The sequence below is a fragment of the Syngnathus typhle genome, linkage group LG9, assembly GCF_033458585.1.
Source record: "Syngnathus typhle isolate RoL2023-S1 ecotype Sweden linkage group LG9, RoL_Styp_1.0, whole genome shotgun sequence".
NCBI classification, from domain to species: domain Eukaryota; kingdom Metazoa; phylum Chordata; class Actinopteri; order Syngnathiformes; family Syngnathidae; genus Syngnathus; species Syngnathus typhle.
The window spans coordinates 14,273,969-14,298,395 of record NC_083746.1 but is presented as its reverse complement, the minus strand read 5'-3'; the positions used below and the strand labels follow the sequence as shown (position 1 = coordinate 14,298,395).

The window sequence follows — 24,427 nt, the reverse complement described above, 5'->3', positions numbered from 1 at the left end:
CACAACAGGACCTCCTGCAGCACAATCAACATACTCACCTCCCCCCACAACCGCTTTGTCCACACCATCACCGTTGTCACCTACTCTCTCTCTTGCAGAGGCTGCGCCCGCACTCCAGATCCGCGAGGAGGAAGTGTGCCAGATGATCTGGAGACAAAAGGTCAGGAAGGCACCGGGCCCAGACAGCGTGTCCCCTTCATGCTTGAAAGTCTGTGCTGAACAACCTTTGCACGGATCTTCAACCGTTCCCTGGAGCTGTGTGTGAGGTGCCCACATGCTTCAAGAGCTCCATCGTATCGGTGGCCAAGAAGCCCACCATCACAGGTTTGAATGACTATAGACCTGTCGCCCTGACGTCTGTGTTGAACCACCCGAAGGACGTCACGGGCCCCCTGCTTGACCCCCTCCAGTTTGCCTACCGGGCAAACAGGTCGGTGGACGATGCGGTCAACATGGGACTGCACTACATCCTGCACCACCTGGACACCCCAGGAACGTACGCCAGGATCCTGTTTATGGACTTTAGCTCGGCGTTCAACACCATCGCTCCTGACATCCTCCAACAGAAGGTCATCCAGCTCGCGGTGCCTGCCTCCACCTGTCAGTGGATCACCAGCTTCCTGACCAACAGGAGACAGCGTGTGAGGCTGGGGACCATCACATCCGACACCTGGACCACCAATACTGGCGCCCCTCAGGGGTGCGTCCTCTCTCCACTGCTTTTCTCTCTCTACACTAACAATTGCTCCTCAGGCGACTCTTCTGTGAAGCTCCTGAAGTATGCAGACAACACCACTCTCATCGGACTGATCCGGGATGGTGACGAGACTGCGTTCAGACAGGAGGTGGAGCGGCTGGTCCACTGGTGAAACCAAAACCACCTGGAGCTGAACCTGCTCAAGACCGTGGAGATGACAGTGGACTTCAGGCAAGACCCTTCACCACATTCACCCCTCACTATCCGCAGTAATACTATTCTCTCCACAGACACCTTCCAGTTCCTGGGATCCACAATCTCTCAGGACCCGAAATGGACCGGCCACATACTCTGCCCGGAAGAAGGCCCAGCAGAGGCTGTACTTTCTGAGACAGCTCAGGAAATTAAACTTGCCACAGGAGCTGCTGAAGACCTTCTCTACTGCCATCATCCAGTCTATCCTCTGCACCTCCATTACTGTCTGGTTTTGATCGGCCTTCAAACAAGACATGCACAGACTACAACGGACAATCAGGACTGCAGAAAAGATAATTGGAATCAACCTCCCATCTATCCAGGACTTGCACCTGTCCAGGACCAGGAAACGTGCAAGTAACATCTCTACAGACCCTTCTTACCCAAATTGCAGTCTGTTCAAACTACTCCCCTCCGGACAGCGTCATAGAGCTCTGTACGTCAAAACCAGCAAACACAGAGACATCTTCTTCCCCCAGGTTGTCGCTCTGATGAACTCACACCACTGTTAGAGTCTCAGAGTCATTGCTATGCAATAACATCTTGCTCTCCACGCCTTTTTTGAATTGTTTGTATTATGTGTACTGTGTGTCCACTCTGCATCCATTGCAGCCTGGTCATCCTAGAAGAGGGATCCTCCCATCTGTGGTCTCTTCTCAAGGTTTCTCATTTCCCCTAGTTGGAGTTTTGAGTTTTTCCTTGCCCTCCTGGGAGTTTAAGATAAGGGGATGTTTGAGAATATTTGTTAATCTTCACACGTCCTGAGTGTTGTTAGTCACCTAAATGTTGAACAGAGGCTGTGATGTACCGAAGTCGAATTCCTTGTTTGGCACGCTCAAACATGGCTAATAAAAATTCTTGAATCTTCTTGAATCTTGAATCTTCACACACATTTATTGACACACAAAAAATGTACAGATGAGAGGGTGACCGTACTTCGCGGATTTCACTTATCGCGGGTGGTTTTTGGAACCAATTATCTGTGATAAACGAGGGACTACTGTACTTTATTTGTCGTTGAGTTTAAGTGGAATTTCGCATGTCCGCACCATCTGTCCCAAGGACTGCTCTCCTCTGCCACACACGTTCCTCTCGGCTAAGTAGTACTCTTCCATGACACACACGCAAATCAACACGAATTGCTTGTCACCTGCTCCTTATTATCTGTCCATTCAGTCCCCTATTTAAACAGACCTCTCCTGTAATTTATTGTCAGATCGTCTGTGATGCTGCTCGCTTGCTCACGGCTGACTCCTGTTGCCTTTGCAGGTCAGATAAACGACCTGCTCCGAATGCCGCATGGCCTGACCCTTTGTCCTTGTCGGCTCCCACAACACTCGTCAGCTGACGCTACGGTCAGTGCTCCATCCTGTTCCCTGTTACAGGACAGTGTGGACTTTCTGATTTTTCGAGTCTTCCACCTCCCCTTATCCCACTATCAATAAAACTTGTTTGTGTTGCAATAAGGCAATCCAAAGTGCTATACACAAGACATGAAAGGCATCAAAGAAAAAGAAAACATTAAAAGCATCAAGGCACAGTTAAAATCATTAAAAAACATTCAAAACAGTTGATTAAAATTAAAATTAGTAAAAATCAAAATAAAACAGGAACGGAGTTACAGTGCAGTATAAGTTAAGGTAAAATCAGCAATAGGCAGTGTTAGGGTTGATCGATTAGTTTGATCCTATGATTATGTTGGAATGTAACCTGTAATAATTAACCAAACTTGTCCTGTCTTAACAAAGTAGTAGAACAAAGTGCTGAGATCCTTTGAACTGATTAACCAGCTGCAGAAGAAGCAATCCAAGTTGTTCTGTTTACACATCGTAAAAGACCCCCTGCTATGATTTGACCAGGGGTTCACCACCCTGTTTCTCTCAAAAAATATGCTCTTGCAAGAGGCCCAAGTCAGACTTTGTTCGAACATCGCTGTATGCACAGTGACGAACGAATTCTCCACTTGCAAGTGCTCAAAGGGCATACTGTCTCTCATGTGGTTCTTGCAAATAAGTTAGAGTGAGCACCACTCTAACAGGCAGCAGCAAACAAAGAAGTCTTCAGTTCTTGAGAGTTACAGCAGACCTGCATGTCTCTGGGAGTTTGTTCCAAATATTTGGAGCATAGAAGCTGAACGCTGCTTCTCCCTGTTTGGTTCTGACTCTGGGAACAGAGAGCAGACCTGTGCCAGATGATCTGAGAGGTCTGGATGATTTGTAAGGGATCAGCAGGTCCGAAATATACGTACTTAGGCCCTAGACCATTCAGAGCCTTATAAACCATTAACAGTATTTTAAAATTAATTATTTGGCAGACAGTGTAGGGACCTCAGAACTGGAGTGATGGGATCTATTTTTTTTTTGTTTAAGTGAGAACTCGAGCGGCAGCATTCTGAATCAGCTGTAGCTGTCTGATTGACTTTTTAGAAAGGCCTGCAAAAACCCTGTTACAATCGTCAAGTTTACTAAAAACAAAAGCATGGACAAGCTTTTCCAAGTCTTGCTGAGACATAAGACCTTTAATCTTTGATATGTTCTTCAGGTGGTAGTAGGCTGATTTTGTAATAGTTTTAATGTGACTATTAAAATTCAAGTCTGAGTCCATACCTACACCAAGATTTCTAGCTTGGTTTGTGGCCTTTAGTATCACTGAGTGAAGCTAAGTGGTGACTTTTAATCGTTCATCTGTGGCTCCAAAAACAATTACTTCAGTTTTCCACCAGCTCAGTGGCCTAGTGGTAGAGTGTCCGCCCTGAGACTGGAAGGTTGTGGGTTCAAACCCCGGCCGGGTCATACCAAAGACAAAAAAAAATGGGACCCATTGCCTCCCTGCTTGGCACTCAGCATTAAGGGTTGGAATTGGGGGGTTAAATCACCAAATGATTCCCGAGCGCGGCACCGCTGCTGCTCACTGCTCCCCTCTCCCCCAGGGGAAGGATTAAAATCACATGGGGATGGGTTAAATGCAGAGGACAAATTTCACCACACCCAGATGTGTGTGTGACGATCATTGGGACTTTAACTTAACTTTAATTTAACTTTTCTCTTTGTTCTATAAGAGAAAGTTCTGGCACATCCAGTCATTGAGTTGTTCAATGCATTTAATCAGTGTTCGTATGGGATTATAATCTCCTGTTGATATAGTGATATGAATTTGTGTGTCATCCGCATAATTATGGTAACATATTTAGTTTTCTTCCATAATCTTAGCTAGTGGGAGCATGTAAATATTCAATAGTAGAGGCCCCAAGATTGAACCTTGGGGGATCCCACAGGTTATGTTTGTACAAGTATTTTCAGATGTGTAGTTACCTATAGACAGAAAGTAGTCTCTGTCCTTTAAGTAGGATTCAAACCACTTAAGTGCTATGACTGAAAGTCCCACCCAGTTCTCCAGACGCTCTAGTAAAAATTTGTGGTCAACTGTATCAAATGCAGCACTGAGATCCAGTAATACTAAGACTGAGATTTTGCTACTGTCTGTGTTTAAGTGGATGTCGTTGAAGATCTTAACGAGAGCCGTCTCAGTGCTGTGGTGCGGTCGGAAACCTGACTGAAAGTTATCGAAAGAGTTGTTTAGTGCCATATAATTAGTCAGCTGCTTAAAAACAGCTTTTTCAATGATTTTACTTAAGAACGGTAGGTTTGATATGGGCCTGTAGTTATTCATCACTGAATTGTCTAAATTATTATTTTTTAAGAGTGGCTTGATGACTGCAGTTTTCAGGGCCTGTGGGAACACACCTGAGACAAATGATGTGTTTACAATGTGCAGGAGATCTAAGGCCATGCGATTAAAAACTGTTTTCAAAAAGCTCGTTGGCAGAATATCCAAACAGCAGGAGGAGGATTTCAGATGTTGTATTATGTCCTCCAGGTTTTTATGGTTGATTGGAACAAATTGTGTCATGCCATCACAAGTGAATTTGAGTTGTGTGCCGACGCATATCCTGTACCTGCAATGGAGGTAGTGACCGTATGTCTAATTTTCAGAATTTTGTCTGTGAAGAAGGAGGCAAATATCATTGCAGGCCCTAGTGGATAGAAGTTCAGAGGCTACTGACACAGAAGGGTTTGTTAGCCTGTCGACAGTTGACAACAGGGCACGGGAATTATTTTTTTTTTTTGGAGATGATGTCAGAGAAAAAAGAGTGCCTTGCATGTCTCAATTCAAGATTATAAATACGAAGTTTCTCTTTATAGATGTCATAATGAACCAGGAGATTTGGTTTTCGCCACCTGCGTTCAGCTTTTCGGTATTCTCTTTTACTGAGTAATTTCTCCATGGAGATTTCTTCTTGCCAGAGATCACCTTCATCGGTGCAATGGCATCAATACAATTTGTAACTTTAGTGTTAAAATTGTTCACAAGTTCATTAACTGTAATGCAGGAGAGGGCAGGTGTTGGAGAGAAAGTCGGTGATGTACCGTTTTGAGATTCCCTCTGTTTGAACACTTCTATGTACAGAAAATGCATGTAAAAGAAACAAACATACCTCCGCATAATTTATTCTGGAACTTCTCACAATGTTCGTCGTCACATTCACAGAAGTCACCGTAGTAACTGCCTCCACTTGCTGTTGTGTGGCACTGACATCTTCCACACACACAGTCTCCATGACTCTCACATTCCATACCACTTTGGCTCAAACAATGTCTTCTCAGGGAATGTTCATCTTTGTTGCCAATGGAACATTCACAGAACTGACCGACAGAGCCTTGAGTGCAACTTAAAAAGAATGAGAGAAACATCAACATTTCAAGTTCATTGTATGTACGTAACACTCATGGATATGAACACATTATTTTAATTTTTAATGTGACCAATAAAACAAAGAAAAAACGAAGGGGTAAAAAACTACAACCGCAGAAAAAAATGACAAACATATCATGAAAAACAATGCTGCATTTGAAGGGCAAGCAAAGAAAATGGTTTATCTAATCTAAGCAGCTATGGAACCATATGTATATTCATACGTATGCTGCATATGTTGCTTGGTATGTGCATTTATTTGAGTGTTTACTCTGTCCCAGTTTAAGTTGTTGGTTGTTGGCATTAGAAGTCCTCCGATTCAGACTTCGGGTTTGGAGCCGCACAATTCAAAAGCTAGACGTCGGCTGAGCCAACACGATGGGCCGCCACGGGTAGGATTGCTGAATGCACGAAGGACGACCACAGTCACCATCCATCGCGGGTCACAGTAGGCAACGCAACTGTGGAAATCTGTGGAAAGGGCCTGACGCACTGAGTCTTTGCCACAGCCCGAGCGTGCTAGCGTGGAGCGGGCGGAGAGGCTAGTCAAGAGCAGTAGCCAGTGAAAACGAACTGCCGCCCACTCGCGCTGCAGTTATGGTGGAAGGAGGGGCTGTGCACCATGCGCCGTTTTTCTGCGAGCATCTTGTTGTTGGTGCTTTTAAAATGTTGCACCGACATTCTAAAATCTGAACATGATTTCACATACAATCCCGAGATGATTGTCCCCGTGCTTGATGCCCTAATCTGCTGCAAACGAATGCTGAGTCGCGTAATGGCATTGGCCAATGTGTGCAATGCAGGCGTCAAGAACAACACAAACCAAAAACAACACACCCCCAAGTTGATGCAACCAATCAGCGTTCGTCAGCACAGCACGGCCCCTCAAAAATAGGTAGGTAGACTTCCGGTTTGTCACGTAAAGCGCCGCAGCGTCACTAGAGAGACGATCTACATTCCTAAATTTGTATATTCTTTTCTAGTTTTTCCTCGCTTTTTACGTTTTTTACTCCTTTTTTGGGAGTTTACTATTGTTAAAAGTCGCTGACCGTCAATTCCTGCAATTTCGACCACGTCACTGTTTGGCTCTCAGCGGAGGCTTCGTGGCTGTTTGTCTACCGTCGATCATCGGACACATAAGTTTTTTTTTTTTTTTCCATGCCCTTTTGGGAGCTTAAGATCAGGGGATGCTTTGAGAGTAATTGTCAATTTTTGTCTATGTGAATCCCTTTGAGACTGCTTGTGATTTAGGGCTATACAAATAAACTTCAAGAGGATCAAGAGGTTTGTACGGCTTCGTGCACCAACTGCACCCTTCTCTTAGAGAGGTTGTCCCTGCTAGAGGGACGTGTCCGCCAGCTAGAGCAGAATAGTGTGATAACAGTAGATGTGGCGGACACAGATGCGGACTGTAGTAGGCCCGCTAGCCCAGTTAGCATTAGCCCCAAGCATCTGGTTAACCGTGATGAGCCAGTTAAGACGCATAGTCGTCCCAAGCCATCTCGGTCTACTGGCTCTCGCACCTTGGTCATAGGTGAGTCCATTACCCGAAACATCACGCTTAAAAAATCCAGCCACGGTAATGTGTATCCCTGGAGGCAGAGCACCTGACATAGAAGATAATCTTAGGGAGCTGGCTCGCAATAAGTCTAGTCAACAGTGTAGGTCCAACAACACTAGCTACTTGGATATAGTGATACACGTTGGCTCCAATGATGTTAGGATGAGGCAATCAGAGATCACAAAGAAAAACATAGCGAGGACTTGTGATCTCGCCGGAAAGATGAGTCGGCATCGAGTATTTGTCTCTGGCCCCCTGGGAGAGGCACTGATGAGAGGTTTAGTAGATTAGTCTCCTTTAATCGATGGATGGCTGGTTTCTGTAAGAAGCAGGGACTGTATTTTATAGGTAACTGGTCCTTCTGGGGCTGCCTCGACCTGCTGAGGAACGGCCTTCATCCTAACCGTGACGGCGCCTTCACTCTTTCAAGGAATATAGATTGAGCCATTCATGACACCTCACTTCAGAGCAGGCCGGGTCACAGGTGATTAGACCACCTGTTAGGATGGGTTTGGAGTCAGTTAAGTTAAAGTTAACTAGCGCTAGGCTAGATTTCTAGCATGCACATAGCTCCCTGTGTGTACTAGAGCGTCACAGTTTGAATAGTGCAACAGTACACATTAACACACTTTCTACTGAGGTAGTAGACAAATCCAATCACTCCACCCTGACCGGTATCGCTGATGGAACGGTGCCTGTTACAGATAATATTACATGTTTGCTGAATATTAACAATCAAATTCCGATGGTTGTATGGTCCCACCGCGCTAATAAACATTTTGGAGGTAATGTCGGGCCTAAAGAACACAATCTTACTCGTATTTCGTTGAAAAATCCTCCGATAGATATGAACCCTGATCTACCGATTAGACTCAAACTCGCCTTTATGAATATTAGATCACTTCATACAAAAGCACTACTCGTTAATGACCTCATCATGGAACATAATCTAAACATTTTTGGTCTTTGCGAGACCTGGTTAAAACCTAATGAACTGCTGTCGCTTAATGAGGCCTCACCTCCAAACTTTGTGAGTTCGCATGTGGCGCGTCCTCGTAAAAAGGGTGCGGGTGTCACCCTATCTCTAATTCCGATCTTAGATTTAGGCCTCGTTCGACTAACGTATTTAAAACATTTGAAGTTCTCATTGTCCGATCCACCGCTCTACTGTCATTTGATCTTGCTGTTATTTACCGTCCACCCGAGGCTTACTCTGGTTTCCTGGATGAATTTTCAGAATTCATGGCTGATCTAGTGACAAATGCAGATAATATAATAAATATGGGGGATTTCAATATCCACATGAATTTACCGTCAGAGCTACTTACTTTGGTGTTTCAGACTTTAATTGATAAGTTTGGTTTTACGCCAGCCATACAGGCAGCAACACATGGACTGGCAACCTCAAATATAACAGTACTGCCATACACTACTGTTATGTCTGATCAGTACTTAATAAAATTTGAAATATTAGCTCTCTTTCAAAGACAAGAGCGCAAGAACATTGGACAGATCGGACAGACATTGAGGAGTATACTGACTCTGTTTCCTTCTACATCAGGAAGTGCATTGATGATGTGACTCACTCAAAATCCATCGTCACTCGGGCTAAACGGAAGCCATGGCTAACGGGGGCTGTCTACAAGCTGCTGAGGGCCAGGGACAAAGCCTTTAGAGCGGGGGAAGAGGCTGGCTTGAGGACTGCGAGGGCCGACCTGTCCCGGGGCATCAAAGAAGCAAAGAGGGCGTTCTCTTGCAAAATCACCGCCCACTTCAAGGACAGCAGGGACGCACGGAGCCTTTGGCAGGGCATTCAGACCATCACGGACTACAAGCCCGCACCGCAGAGCTGTGAAGGGGACGTCCGTCTGCTCAATGACCTTAACCGCTTCTTTGCTCGCTTCGACGCTCAGAACAGCACTTGCCCGCTGAAGGCCACTCCCCCTTCACACGAGCTGCCCCTGTGCCTCTCCGCCGACAGCATGAGGAGGGCGCTTGCCGCTATCAATATCCGTAAGGCGGCGGGTCCTGACAACATCCCGGGTCGTGCGCTGAAGGACTGCGCTGGTGAGCTGACGGATGTCTTCACAGACATCTTTAACATTTCCCTGCAGCAGGCCATTGTCCCGTCGTGTTTCAAAGCTGCCACCATCGTACCTGTGCCGAAGAAACCCGCTCCGTCCTGCTTCAATGACTACCGCCCTGTGGCACTTACGCCCATCATCATGAAGTGCTTTGAGCGGCTTGTCTTGGAGCACATCCGAGCCGTTCTCCCCCCCACCATTGACACCTTCCAGTTTGCGTACCGAGGCAAACGGTCCTCTGAGGATGCCATCTGCTCTGCCCTCCACTCAGCCCTCACCCACCTGGAGAGAAGGGACTCGTATGTGAGATTGCTGTTTGTGGACTTCAGTTCTGCCTTCAACACCATTGTGCCACAACGCCTCATCAGCAAACTTGACACGCTGGGCCTCAGTACCTACCTCTGCAACTGGCTACTGGACGTCCTCTGTCAGAGGCCACAGATGGTACGTGTTGGCGACAAAATCTCCGCCAGCATCACGCTGAGCACGGGGGCCCCCCAAGGCTGCGTGCTCAGTCCGCTGCTCTTCACCCTTCTGACGCATGACTGCACTGCAACCTACAGCGACAACCGCATAGTGAAGTTTGCTGACGACACGACTCTGGTGGGTCTCATCACCAAGGGAGACGAGACTCAATACAGGCTGGAGGTTGACCTTCTGACCACGTGGTGCAGGGACAACAACCTCCTGCTGAACGTCGACAAGACCAAGGAGATTGTTGTGGACTTCCGGAACGGTCACACCCAACACCTGCCGCTGACCATCGACGGTGCTGTGGTGGAGAGAGTGAGCAGCGCCAAGTTCCTGGGGGTGCACATCAGTGAGGATCTCTCCTGGTCCACCAACACCGCATCACTGGCAAAGAAAGCCCAGCGCCGCCTGTACTTCCTGCGGAAACTCAGGCGAGCAAGCGCTCCTGCGGCCGTCATGACTACAGTTTTCCGCGGCACCATTGAGAGCGTCCTCTCCAGCTGTATTGCTGTTTGGGGTGGCGGCTGCACTGACTACAACTTGAAGGCCCTGCAGCGCATAGTGAACACGGCTGGTAAGATTATTGGTGCTTCGCTCCCCTCCTTGACGGACGTTTACACCTCCCATCTCACCCGCAAGGCGACCACGATTGTGAGTGATGTGAGTCACCCCGCTCACTCTTTGTTTGAGCTTCTGCCCTCTGTTTTTTTCTTTAACTTCAGTTGCAGTTGGGTGATGGCCCGAAGCCACATCCACTCCTCTCTTTACTCTCACATGGACCGTATAAACCACGGGTGCCGCAGTTTATTGGCCCGCAGCAAAGATGAAGTACTGGGCAGGCTAACGAGTTAGCGGAAAGATGCTAATTTGCGATTGTGCTAACACGCGCAAACGGACCTCTAAAGGAAATTAAACGAACATTTGAAGCAATACTGCGCTCCCGCACCACCAGACTCTCCAACAGCTTCATACTCCAGGCTGTTAGGATCCTGAACTCGCCCCCGCTTTCTGCGTAGCGTCCTGTACTTTGCGCTATGCTTACTGTCTGCTGTACGCACACTGGCTCAGTTTTGCTCCTCTTATTTATTGGGTTATTTGTTTATTATTTATTCATCACTCCTTTTATTTACCGTTTTTTTCCGTGTATAGTGCGCAATATTTTACTAATTTATTGTCCTAAAATCTGGGGTGCGTATTATACATGGGTACAAAGAAAAAAAAATTTAATTTTTTTTTTTTTAATTTTTTTTTTTGTTTTTTTTTTTTAAATAAAGTCATGGTACAACAAAACCAACAACAGGACTGACCGACAAAGTCGTGGAACAAAAAGACAGGGTGACATTACCAAAGACAGGAACAGAATGACAGTAACACATGCAATGATCCAACGGTGAGCGAGGGGCAGACAGGACTTAAATACAAAACACGTTACATCGATTGAGGTGACACAGGAAGAGCGGGGTGACACGAACAGAAACTATGGCAACCTAGACACATAGCAAAACTGGGGACGGGACATGACAAATCTCCCCCGAAATAAAACTCACCTTTCTTCTTGTTTGTTGTCAATCGCGCATCGCATTCAGCCATCCTGCCCAACACACTTAGTAAAATTCATAATTGACGACACATCGTTTGATGCGATGGTGCAATCCTCGATGGTGTGTTATTGTCAAATATTGTTTGTTTTTTAATCTCCATCGCGGACCGGACGTCATACGGAGGCCGCCATTACAGATGCGCAGAACGGTTGCGCAAGACACGTCAGCTATATAAAGAGCGAGAGTTCAGTTCTCCACCTATTAGTTTCAATTCACAGTTTAATTAGCAGTTTCAATCAGCAAATAACAAAATGCGTATTACAGGTAATATTTTATTTCACAACACTTTGCCTTGTTCCTTTCGTCTCTGCTGTTCATTTCAAACACGCTCCATACGACCGCAATGCTCTTGTATCAGACGCTCGCTCGATCACCTGCTAGTTTGCCGTCTGTCACAATGTACCCTACACAAATCCGAAACATTTATTGCGGCTCCGAGTCACGACGAGGGGCAAGTTTTGGTTTCCAAGGTTGTTTTTATTCCTCTTCAACGTATCTCCCATACAGAGCCGCCTCATTCCCCTGCGCACGGAGCGCGGTGGTGCGTTTAGGGGCAGTCGGAGAAATCAACGCCAACAAAAAAAATGACATCCAGCCTAGTTAAGACCATACCAAAGACTTTAAAAATGGGACCCATTGCCTCCCTGCGTGTGTGACGATCTTTGGGACTTAAAAAAAAAAAAAAAAAATTAAAGAAATTCATAAAAATTGGGTGCGTATTATACATGGGTACAAGCTTTTTTCCAGCATCAGCATGCCATTGTTAGGGGTGCGTACTATACATGGGGGCGCACTATACACGGAAAAAAACGGTATTTATTATTTATTGTTTGTGCCTTCTTGATTTTATTTTGTGTCGTCTACTTGTATGTTTATCGTGTACTGTGTCTCGTCACCGTGGGATGGAGGAAACGGAATTTCGGTTTCTTTGTGTGTCTTGACATATGAAGGGATTGACAATAAAGCTGACTTTGACTTTGACTTTGAACATAACTAGAATTGCGTTTTTTCACATCTGTAATATTGCTAAGATTTGTCCGATTCTCTCGACCGGTGATGCGGAAATTATTATACATGCGTTTATTACGTCGCGCCTGGACTACTATAACGCATTATTCTCTGGTTTTCCTAAATCCAGTATCAAAAATCAACAGTTAGTACAAAATGCTGCTGCAAGGCTGCTCTCATGGACAAGAAAATTTGATTACATCACCCCAATATTAGCCAACTTACATTGGCTCCCGGTCCATTTAAGATGTGACTGCAAGGTTCTCCTATTAACCTATAAACCATTCCATGGCTTAGCGCCTTCATATCTCGACGACTTAGTTCTTCCTTACGTTCCGTCCCGTAACCTCCGCTCGCAAAATGCTAGTCTTTTAGTGACCCTGAGGGCCAAAAAAATGTCTGCAGGGTCTAGAGCAGGGGTCACCAACCTTTCTTAAACCGAGAGCTACTTCCTGGGTACTGATTAAGGCAAAGGGCTACCAGTTTGACACACACTTCTGAACTAGCCAATTTGCTCAATTTGGCTTTCACTGTGTCATTATTGCCATTTCCAGTTCACATGTACCGTAATTTTCGGACTATAAGTCGCTCCGGAGTATAAGTCGCACCAGCCATAAAATGCCCAAAAATGTGAAAAAAAACATATATGAGTCGCATTTTGGGGGGCAATTTGTTCGACAAAATCCAACACCAAGAACAGACATGAACGAGCAACAACAGACTAAACGATACAGTAGGCTAACGTGACAAACACAAACGAGGAGCTGAGAACGGGCCTGACGTAACATTCAGTTATTTAAAAAAAACTCTTACATAAATAACACGTTTATAAAACCATCTGTGTCACTCCAATTCATTAAATCCATCGATCGTCCTTTGTCAACAATGCCATGTGCCGCGCCGCAGTTCAAATTATTCCACAGGCCCATACAACGATATATAAACTATATTTTAAATAACTATCACATAAACAACAATATTATCAAACCATTTGCGTCACTCCAAATCATTAAATCCATCGATCAAAATTCTCGTCCTTTATGTCATCCTGGTGACAGAGGACATGTCCAGAGGATATGGTGCTTTAAAGTGTCAATTACTTTATTTGATTTTTTCTCTCTATTTTTCATGTTTTGAATATGTTCAAGATAAAGATATCAAAGCATGTGAAGTGATCAACTATACTAAAAATAACATGTGAAGTGGTCAACTATACTTGTAAGTGATGTGTTGATGATCAAGTAAAAATTTGTGAAAAAAAACATATAAGTCGCTCCTGAGTATAAGTCGTCCCCCCACCCAAACTATGAAAAAAAACGCGACTTATAGTACAAAAATTACGGTAAGTGTGATTTTAACAAGAATAGCAAAAATATAGTCAAACCTTGGTTTTTGACCGCAATCCGTTCCAGAAAGCGGTTTGAGAAGCGAATCGGTCGAATTCCGAATCCATTTTTCCCATTACAAATAATGGAAACATTTTTAATCCGTTTCAAGACAAACAAATCCACCTGTTTTAACCATTTTTTTCATTTACGCATATTTTTCCGAACGCGCAACTGTAGCGCACCGTGCAACCGTAGCATGTCGCCGACCGCGCAACTGCACCGCGCTGGTTGCATCATTTTGACAGAGCCGTCGCTGAAATTTAGAAAATATTTTTAAAGTCCTGAAGTACTTTCCAAAATTTAAGTGTACCTAAGTGCGCAGGCAGCTTAATTTTGTCCGATCGCGCAACTGCAGCGCACCGCCGAACGCGCAACAGTAGCGTGTCGCCGACTGCGCAACTGCACCGCGCTGGTTGCATTATTGAGACAGAGCCTTCGCTAAGATTTAGAAAATATTTTTAAAGTCCTGATGTACTTTCCAAAATTTAAGTGGACCTAAGTCCGCAGGGAGCTTAATTTGGTCCGATCGCACAACTGCAGCGCGCCGGGCGCTCACTGACGCACTGCTTTAAGAGCCTCTTTATGTTTTCGGATGGCTTTACTGCTCCCACTTGCTTTCTTTGGAGGCATGGTTAGGGGTTAATACAATCCTCAAAGTAACGAAAATACAATAACAACAGAGTCAGTCGGCATCCGGGCCACGCGGTCGGGTTTTCTCGGGTTTTCCCGGCTCATCTCGCGAGGTTCGACCTCCAAATTTTGTTCGACAACCGAAGCAAAGAAATCTTGAATTTTTTGTTCGAATTCCGTTTTGTTCGAGAACCAGGACGTTCGAAAACCGAGGTTTGACTGTAAAATAAATAGATGCAGCGCACTGACAGGTGCCGCTATTTGAGCTCATTTTAGAACAGTACTGCGGGCGACTCATGCGGTCCTCACGGGCGACCTGGTGCCCGCGGGGGACCTGGTGCCCGCGGGCACCGTGTTGGTGACCCCTGGTCTAGAGCATTTTCTATTTGGGCTCCAGAGCTTTGGAATGCCCTACCAAAGGATATTACTAGAACTGCTACCTCAGTAGAAATATTTAAGACACACTTAAAGACACATTTTTATGATATGGCCTTTAATTAACCTGTAGTGGCCGATTCGGCTGGAGTTTGTATTTTCCTGTATATTCCCTACCCCCCATCCCCACCCCACCTCTCCCTGGCTGAGGAGGTGGTTAGGTGACACCCAAACTGACAGCGGCTGTCTGGATTCTCGTGGACCAATCAGGATGAGGGAACTGCAGCGTATTACCCCCCTCGAAGACACTGCCAGGACAATCGAGGGCACCTCCTGCAACTCTTCACTTTGAATTGGACATCTACTTTTTCTTTGATTTTTTACATTATGTATTCTATGTGCCCTCTCTGCATCCATTGCAGCCTGGTCATCCTGGAAGGGGGATCCTCCCATCTGTGTTCCTTTCTCAAATTTCTCATTTTTCCCCTGATAGTTTTTTTTCTTAGTTTTTCCTTGCCCTCCTAGGAGTTTAAGATCAGGGTATGTTTGAGAATAATTGTCTTTTTTTTTGTATATGGGAAGCCCTTTGAGACTTGTTTGTGATTTAGGGCTATATAAATAAACGTGACTTGACTTGACTAGATGAAGATACTGCTGGCTAGTAGGAAGACCCTGGTGAAACATTCCAGCCCTGGATGTCAGGTACGAGGCGGAACAACCTAGTGCAACACAAAATGTATTGAGAAAAATAAAGGGAAACAGGTAGAATGGGGCTCCAGTCAAGGGGGCGGCAGCGGGATAGTTTGGACTGGGAAGAAAGAAGAGTCCAGGGGGCACAGTGCCGAAGGAGTAGTCGGGGTCGAGTGGTGGCAGGTGCCGGAACACGGCTGGGCGTTCAATGGGCTGAGGGCAGGCAGGCCAGGGTATATCGAGGCAGGAGTGCAAACGTCAAACAAATTTCTCCAACCCATTGGTGTCCATAGCGTCATCTGCAACCAGTGTAGACAGGGTCCCCTCAATGAAGCGAGGGGAGGCGGAGCAGCGGTACGGACCAGACGGAATTTTAGGTAAACTCTCATGGACCTGGGAAGTTGGAGCCGAACAGCAGATGGGTTGAGGATTTTCCAAATGAGAAATGGACCAATGTATCTGGTGCACCAGCTTATGCAATTCCACCCGGAGTGGCAAGTCCTGGGATGAGAGCCATACCTTGTGGCACACCCGGGAAGTAGGGGCTGGGGTTCTTTGTTGGTTGGCCCCCCTGGTGTAGCTGGCAACAGACTTGAGGGGTGGTACAGGCTCGGGACCAGACTCAGCGATGAATACAGGCTAGGGCAGAAGGACCGGAGCCGCCTCTCTCCTGGCTGTCAAGAGGTGGTTGGTAGCCGAATACCCAGTGGAAGGGAGACAGGCTAGGCTATTTTGCTCACTTGGTCTACAATGATGAGGATGACAGTGGATGGGGGGGAAAGTCTGTTATTTGGAGGATGGGAGCAGAAGTGAAGCATGTCTTCAGTGCTGCAAATGCCTTGTCGGTTGCTGGTTACCAGCAAACAGCATCTTTATCGTCTTATTTTGCTTTGGTTTAAATTATTTTATTGATCCATTGATGTATTTGCATGAATGTTTTCTTTAATAATCTTTTAGTATTTCATTCTTTTATTATCGTAATTTATCTTGTTTTTGTTTAGTTCATTAATTTTCCCATGTCTGTTTGATTGCTTTTACTAAAACACTTGTGCTGAATTGCCTGAAAGGCTCTCTATAGACTGTCAGAGCCCTGGAGAGCTCCATCAGCGACCGGCTTCGTCACCCACGATGCACCACCGAGAGGCATCGCAGGTCCTTCCTCCCTGCTGCCATCAGACTATACAACCAGGCCGATCACCGTAGCTAACGGACAAAATAACATGCAATAACGTGCAATAACCATATGTGCAATCACACTATGTGCAATATCTGTCTACCTCACACTCTTTTACCTGCTTTCTTTGCACTTTTTTTTTTGCACTATTTTTTTTATCTAATATTTTTTTATCTCCACTGTATATTGTGTATTTTTAATTATATATACCTTCTACTTCTTTAAAATCGTTTACCCCCTTCCCCGCATGCGTGTGTGTGTGTATATGTTAAGTGTACTGCTGCTAACATAGGAGTTTCCCCATTGAGGGAATAATAAAGGATTATCTTATCTTATCTTATCTTATCTTATAGGCGCTCCATCCTCCCCTCACTCGTGAACAAGACCCCAAGATACTTAAACTCCTCCACTTGTGGCAGGATCTAATCCCCGATCCGGAGAGGGCATTCCACCCTTTTCCGATCGAGGACCATGGACTCGGATTTGGAGGTGCTGACCCTCATCCCGACCGCTTCACACTCGGCTGCGAACCGCTCCAGTGAGAGCTGGAGATCACGGCCTGAAGAAGCCAACAACACCACGTCGTCTGCAAAAAGCAGAGAGGTGATGCTGAGGTCCCCAAACCGGACACCCTCAATGCCTCGGCTGCGCCTAGAAATTCTGTCCATAAAAATTATGAACAGAATCGGTGACAAAGGGCAGCCTTGGCGGAGTCCAACCCTCACTGGGAACGAATCCGACTTACTGCCGGAAATGCGGCCCAAACTCTGGCATCGGTGATACCCGAACCGCCCTTATCAGTTGGCTCGGTACCCCGTACTCCCGAAACACCCCCCACAGAACCTCCAGAGGGACACGGTCGAACGCCTTCTCTAAGTCCACAAAACACATGTGGACAGGTTGGGCGAACTCCCATGCACCCTCGAGAATCTTGCTGAGGGTGAAGAGCTGGTCCACTGTTCCACGGCCAGGACGAAAGCCACACTGTTCCTCCTGAATCCGAGGTTCGACCTCCTGACGGACCCTCCTCTCCAGCACCCCTGAATAGACCTTACCAGGGAGGATGAGGAGTGTAATTCCCCTGTAATTGGAACCCACCCTCCGGTCCCCCTTCTTAAAGAGGGGAACCACCACCCCAGTCTGCCAATCCAGAGGCACTGTCCCCGATGTCCATGCGACGTTGTAGAGACGTGTCAGCCATGACAGCCCCACAACATCCAGAGCCCTTAAGAAATCCGGGCGGATCTCATCCACCCCCGGGGCCTTGCCACAGAGGAGCTTTTTAACTACCTCAGTGACTTCGACCCCAGAGATTGGAGAGTCCGCCTCAGAGTCCCCAGGCCCTGCTTCCACAATGGAAGACGTGTCGGTGGAATTGAGGAGGTCTTCGAAGTATTCTCCCCACCGACACACTCCTTCTTCAGCTTGACGGCATCCCTTACCGCCGGTGTCCACCAGCGGGTTCGGGGATTGCCGCCACGACAGGCACCAATGACCTTACAGCCACAGCTCCAGTCGGCCGCCTCAACAATGGAGGTGCGGAACAAGGTCCACTCGGACTCAATGTCCCCCGCCTCCCCCGGGACGTGGGAAAAGCTCTGCCGGAGGTGGGAGTTGAAGCTCTTCCTGACAGGGGATTCCGCCAGACGTTCCCAGCAGACCCTCACAAAGCGTTTGGGTCTGCCAGGTCGGACCGGCATCTTCCCCCACCATCGGAGCCATCCCACCACCAGGTGGTGATCAGTTGACAGCTTTGCCTTCTCTTCGCCCGAGTGTCCAAAACATAAGGCCGCAAATCCGATGAGATGACTACAAAGTCGATCATCGAACTGCGGCCTAGGGTGTCCTGGTCCCTTATGTTTGAACATGGTGTTCATTATAGAAAATCCGTGTCGAGCACAGAAGTCCAATAATTGAACCCCGCTCGGGTTCAGATCGGGGGGGCCGTTCCTCCCAATCACGCCCTTCCAGGTCTCACTGTCATTGCCCACGTGAGCATTGAAGTCACCCAGTAAAACGATGGAGTACCCAGAAGGAGCGCTCTCCAGCACTTCCTCCAGGGACCCCGAGAAGCGTGGGTACTCCGAGCTGCCGTTTGGTGCATAGACACAAACAACAGTCAGGACTCGTCCCCCCACCCGAAGGCGGAGGGAGGCTACCCTCTCGTTCACCGGGGTGAACCCCAATGTGCAGGCGCCCAGCCGGGGGGCAATAAGTATACCCACACCTGCTCGACGCCTCTCACCGTGGGCAACTCCAGAGTGGAAGAGAGTCCAGCCCCTCTCGAGAGGGCTTGAACCGGAACCCAAACGGTGCGTGGATGCAAGTCCGACTATATCTAGTCAGAACTTTTCTGCCTCGCACACCAGCTCGGGCTCCTTTCCAGCCAGAGAGGTGACATTCCATGTCCCAAGAGCCAGCTTCTGCAGCCGGGGATCAGACCGCCAAGGTCCCTGCCTTTGGCCGCCGCCCAGCTCGCACTCCACCCGACCCCTTTGGCCCCTCTCACAGGTGGTGAGCCCATGGCAAGAATCAAACAATACCGTATTCCAAAACAACAGAATGTTGACTAAACATTGTAGGCAACCCAGAAAACAAGGATTTCTTCCCCTCATTCTCTGACATAGTCAGGCGATGTGTCAATCAAGCAGTCTCCAACCAAACAGTGGGCGTCAGTAATTCCATCGCCACTCTGTTCCAAAATAAAATAACGAGTTTTGTTCAGGGCGGAAGCGAAGTACTGACATCATTTTTTAATACAAACCTATCATATAAGTGCCAATGTTGGCCAATGTTACTGTCCCTTTCATAAGATGGAAGTAGCCACTTCTCAATTTTGAATGCAGGAAAAACGCTGAGAATCACACGTGAGAAGTTAATGTGCCGTTTTAATTTCGTTTGACATGTAAGCTACAGTGCGGCTCAGTGGTGCACTGGTTAGCACGTCCGCCTCACAGTTAGGAGGGTGCTGGTGCTCCACCTCCAACCCTCCTTGTGTGGAGTTTGCATGTTCTCCCGTGCCCACATGGGTTTTCTCCGGGCACTCCGGTTTCCTCCCGTATCCCAAAAAACATGCTTGGTAGGCCAATTTAACACTCCAAATTGCCCCTCGGTGTAAGTGCGAGTGCGGATGGTTGTTCGTCTCTGTGCGCCCTGGGATTGGCTGGCAATCGGTTCCAGGTTCCCCCCGCCTACTGCCCGATGACTGCTGGGATAGGCTCCAGCACGCTGCGACCCCCGTGGGGACAAGCGGTATAGAAGATGGATGGATGGATGTTAGCTACATACGCGGCACGGTAGTGCACTGGTTAGCGCATCTGCCTCACAGCTCAAAGGGTGCAGGTTTGATTCGACCACTGGCCCATCTTGTGTTGAGTTCTCCTTTTTCTCCCCGTGCCTGCATGGGTTCTCTCCGGGTACTCCGTTTTCCTCCCACTTCCCGAAAAAATGCATGGTCGGCTGATTGAGCACTCCAAATTGCCCGTAGATGTGAGTGGGAGTGCGGATGGTTGGTCGTCTCTGTGTGCCCTGCGATTGGCAGGCAACCAGTTCAGGGTGTCCCCTGCCTACTGACTGCTGGGATAGGCTCCAGCACGCCGCGACCCCAGTAGGGACAAGCGATACAGAAAATGGATGGATGGATGTTAGCTACATGTCGGCCTCTTCCTCATAGTTGTGGGTCCCGTGTGGAGTTTGCATGAGCTTCGCGTGCCTGACTGAGTTCTCTACAGATGCTCTGATTTGATCCCACGTTCCAAAAACATGGATGTTATGTCAATTAAAAACATGTTTCTGTCGGTCTGAATGTGAGTGTGGTTGTTTGTCTGTCTTGGAATAGATGTTACCTTGCTGTGACACATCTCTTGCTTTCACTGGCTTACCCTTTTCTACACTCTCTGCACATATATATTACCGTAATAAGCCGCTACTTTATGCTCAACTTTTGAACCCTGCGGCTTGTCGTCCGGTGCGGTGTATCTCTGGATTTTTCGTGATTTTTGTCATGACTTGATCACTTATACACTCGAAAAAGGCTGTGGACCGCTGTTGTGCGGCACCACTTTGCTGGGCGGAGGGATATGTGACACGGTCACTGGGGAGAAGAGTGGTGTGTTGATTGCATGTTTATCCGCCGGGCAAATAGTGCCGTTTAATTGACACAAAGAAGAGACAGAATGAGATCAAGAGGGACATTACTGAAGAAAGCAAGCTTGTACACACATACCCGCTTTAAAGTGAGAGGCAGTCGATTTGGCTCTTCACGTAAGAACTACAGCTGCTCATGCACTGTAAAGGTTTATTCTGGTCACTAGGGGAACTGGACTATTGTTGATGACATCTTGTTGCGTCACCCTTTTCTTTCTTCACCTTCAAGTTCCTGGGAACCACAATCTCTCGGGACCTGAAATGGACCGGCCACATAGACTCTGTCCGGAAGAAGGCCCAGCCGAGGCTATACTTCCTGAGACAGCTCAAGAAGTTCAACCTGCCGCAGGAGCTGCTGAAAACCTTCTACACTGCTATCATCCAGTCTGTCCTCTGCACCTCCATCACTGTCTGGTTTGGATCGGCCTCCAAACAAGACAAGCACAGACTGCAACGGACAATCAGGACTGCAGAAAACATAATTGGAATCAACCTCCCATCTATCCAAGACTTGTACCTGTCCAGGACCAGGAAACGTGCAAGTAACATCTCTACAGACCCTTCTCACCCAGGTTGCAGTCTGTTTGAACTACTCCCCTCCGGACGGCGTTATGGAGCTCGGTACCCCAAAACCAGCAGACACAGAGACAGCTTCCTCCCCCAGGCTGTTGCTCTGATGAATTCACACCACTCTTAGAGTCTCAGAGTCATTGCTGTGCAATAACACCGTGTTCTCCACACCATTTTTTGAATTGTCTACACTGTTTGTACCAGGGCTGTGGACTCGGTCGGATTTTTGCACCGAGTCCGAGTCCGGCCTCTTGGCCATGAGTCCGAGTCCGAGTCCGGCTGTCCATTTTTTCTGTTAATCCATGTGACTGCTTAGTCTTTATTCAAGGCTCATTTAGATCAAAATCTAAATAATTACAACAGTTTTGTGATGGCTTTGCCTTTATTAAACATATAAACGAATACAATAAACAGATACTTTCAAGTTTTAATCATTAATTACACCATTATAGCTCAGACATTTATCTAAACACAAATAATTAGTGACGACCCCTTATTTGGAAAGCGAAAAACCCATGTCTTACGGCGTCAGCACTATGTTGTTTTCAATAAAAACATGAACTCACGTTTGCGTCAGTCAATTTTAATTTTTATAAAGGATTATTCTCATTTGATGCCATCCGCGTTCTGCCATTGAAGCGGGGTGCATTCAAAGACCAGTCGTACAGAAGGAACACTCATTCACTTCACCAAAACGCAACAATATAATTACGTGAGCTCTTTGCATAAACATCGATGCAAAGAAACTCCTCTTTTTGGGTACAGGCTACAAGGAGTATATATTACAAAGGAGACTTTCTACTTAATTGTGATCATCATTCATCCATCCATCCATTTTATTTTATTACTCAGGTATTTTCAAAGCAAATTAATATTGTTGCATTTATTAATTTGCTTTAACATGACAGCACAATATAATTAAAAGCTGACACGATAGCAATGTCAAACGTGTTCATTTAAGAAAAAGCCACACACGTTTTGTGGTCAAATCTTTCATAACGAGAATGATTTGAGTGAATTGATTTTACAATTTTTATCCCCCCTCCCCACCATCTGTCACTTTGCTTGGGACAAAAGGAGCCTTCAGAACTGAAATTTTGTCTCAATTATTCATTCAAATCAATTCACTCAAATCATTCTCGTTATGAAAGATTTGATCACAAAACGTTTCCGTCTGTACGACTGGTTTTTGAATGCACCCCGCTTCAATGGCAGAACGCGGATGAATTTAAAGACATCAAATGAGAATAATCCTTTATAAAAATTAAAATTGACTGACACAAACGTGAGTTCTTCATGTTTTTATTGAAAACAACATAGTGTTGACGCCGTACGACGCTGTACGACATCGGTTTTTCGCTATAATTCGGTATAATTTGACGTAGTCCACCCTCACCCAAAGTTAAGGTTTCATGGGAATATTTAGTCATAATTGTCTGGACCATATATGATATTTGTTTAATGGTAGTTATTGATAGATCTTGAAGTTATAGGTGCATATAGCACGTTCATTGTAAGAGGGGAAGAGATGTTGTGTATTTTGGGCTAACTCAAATTCCGTAGTAGAAAAACCCCGGAAGTGGAATGGGTGCATTCTGTGTTGTTGTGGTACGCCCTGTGAACGCACTGTGAGTAAGGAATAAAGCAGTTATCATTCACGTCGTTGTCCGACCTATTCTTGCTATCTAAGAACCTGGAAAATAGTAAGGATATAACATATATCACGGGTCATTACGGCGAGTTTGGTGGAGTTTTTACTGCTTCTTACAACTCCTACCGCGCTGACTGTAACGTGACACTCTCTGGCTGCGTCTTGCCTCTTTTTTTTTATTGTCGGACTCGGTGGACTCTGTCAAAATCAGCACTGAGTCCGTGTCCGAGTCCGGCAAAAATGACAGAGTCCGACCGAGTCCGAGTCCCCGAGTCCGAACCGAGTCCACAGCCCTGGTGCTAGATGAAGCAAGCAACATGAGGCTAACCCGATTCATGTCCCTTCGTCTTTCAGCCTTCTATCCCAGCATGTGCGTCTCACATTTCTTCCTTGCATCATTACATCCTCCTGTTTGTCCCGCTGTTGTTTCAGGAACCAAACTCTTTTGAATAGAAGTGTGGAGCAGAAATTTGTCGGTGGACTCGGTCAAAATCAGCACTGAGTCCGAGTCCGAGTCCGGCAAAAATGACCGAGTCCGAGTCCCCGAGTCCGAACCGAGTCCACAGCCCTGGTTTGTACTATGTGTCCTCTCTGCATCCATTGCAGCCTGGTCATCCTGGAAGAGGGACCCTCCCATCTGTGGTCTCTTCTCAAGGTTTCTCATTTCCCCTAGTTGGAGTTTTGGTTTTTCCTTGCCCTCCTGGGAGTTTAAGATCAGGGGATGTTTGAGAATATTTGTCATCTTTCACATGTCCTGAGTGTTGTTCGTCACCTAAATGTTGAACAGAGGCTGTGATGTGATGTACCGAAGTCAAATTCCTTGTTTGGCACGCTCAAACATGGCGAATAAAAACTGTTGAATCTTTATTTCCCGGTCACGTCTACTCTGGAGCTATACGGGTAGCTTGCTAGTTTAATGTAACTTAGCGCTTTGTGCGCAAATAAAATTAGCATGAACAGACCCTCATCATGGAAAATGCTAGAAGAAGTGCATAAAAGCGACAACGAAAGAGAGACTGAGAAAGTGTGTGGCGAAGTATATCTGTCGCTATTGCAATCCGACACTGAGTAGGAAGACTTCGATGGTTTCAGTGCACAGGAGGAAGATGAAGACGGGTCTCAGTGACTTTTACTGGTATTTTATTTTACCCAGCCCTGTTAGTGCTGTGCTACCGTGTTGCTGCTTTGTTAGCGCCGCGTCTCAGTGACTTTTACCGTTGCTTTGAAAATACCTGAATAATAAAAATAGATAAATGATGATCACAATGAAGTATAAGGTCTCCTTTGTAATTGTTAGAAAAATATATATATGTTATCATGCGTTCTCTAATCAATGCTTTACCGCAATATTACTGCAATATATGCTTGCTTTTT

At 46.5% G+C, this 24,427-nt stretch overlaps 2 protein-coding genes across 10 annotated transcripts in view; one reads left to right on the top strand and one right to left on the bottom strand.

Annotated features, from left to right (window-relative positions):
• Positions 1-24,427, top strand: part of LOC133160076 (uncharacterized) — a 171,727-nt gene that overhangs the window by 2,084 nt on the left and 145,216 nt on the right. Inside the window, exon 2 of the mRNA XM_061287649.1 lies at positions 99-641. The gene's annotated coding sequence lies outside the window, so the exon portion shown is untranslated. The remainder of the gene's footprint in view (positions 1-98; positions 642-24,427) is intronic.
• itgb2 (integrin, beta 2) overlaps positions 1-24,427 on the bottom strand; it is a 159,069-nt gene that overhangs the window by 33,967 nt on the left and 100,675 nt on the right. For all 9 annotated transcript variants that reach the window (XM_061287626.1, XM_061287627.1, XM_061287628.1 and 6 more), the window contains one exon: positions 5,448-5,680. In XM_061287626.1, coding sequence (XP_061143610.1) covers positions 5,448-5,680 — 233 coding nt within the window. The remainder of the gene's footprint in view (positions 1-5,447; positions 5,681-24,427) is intronic.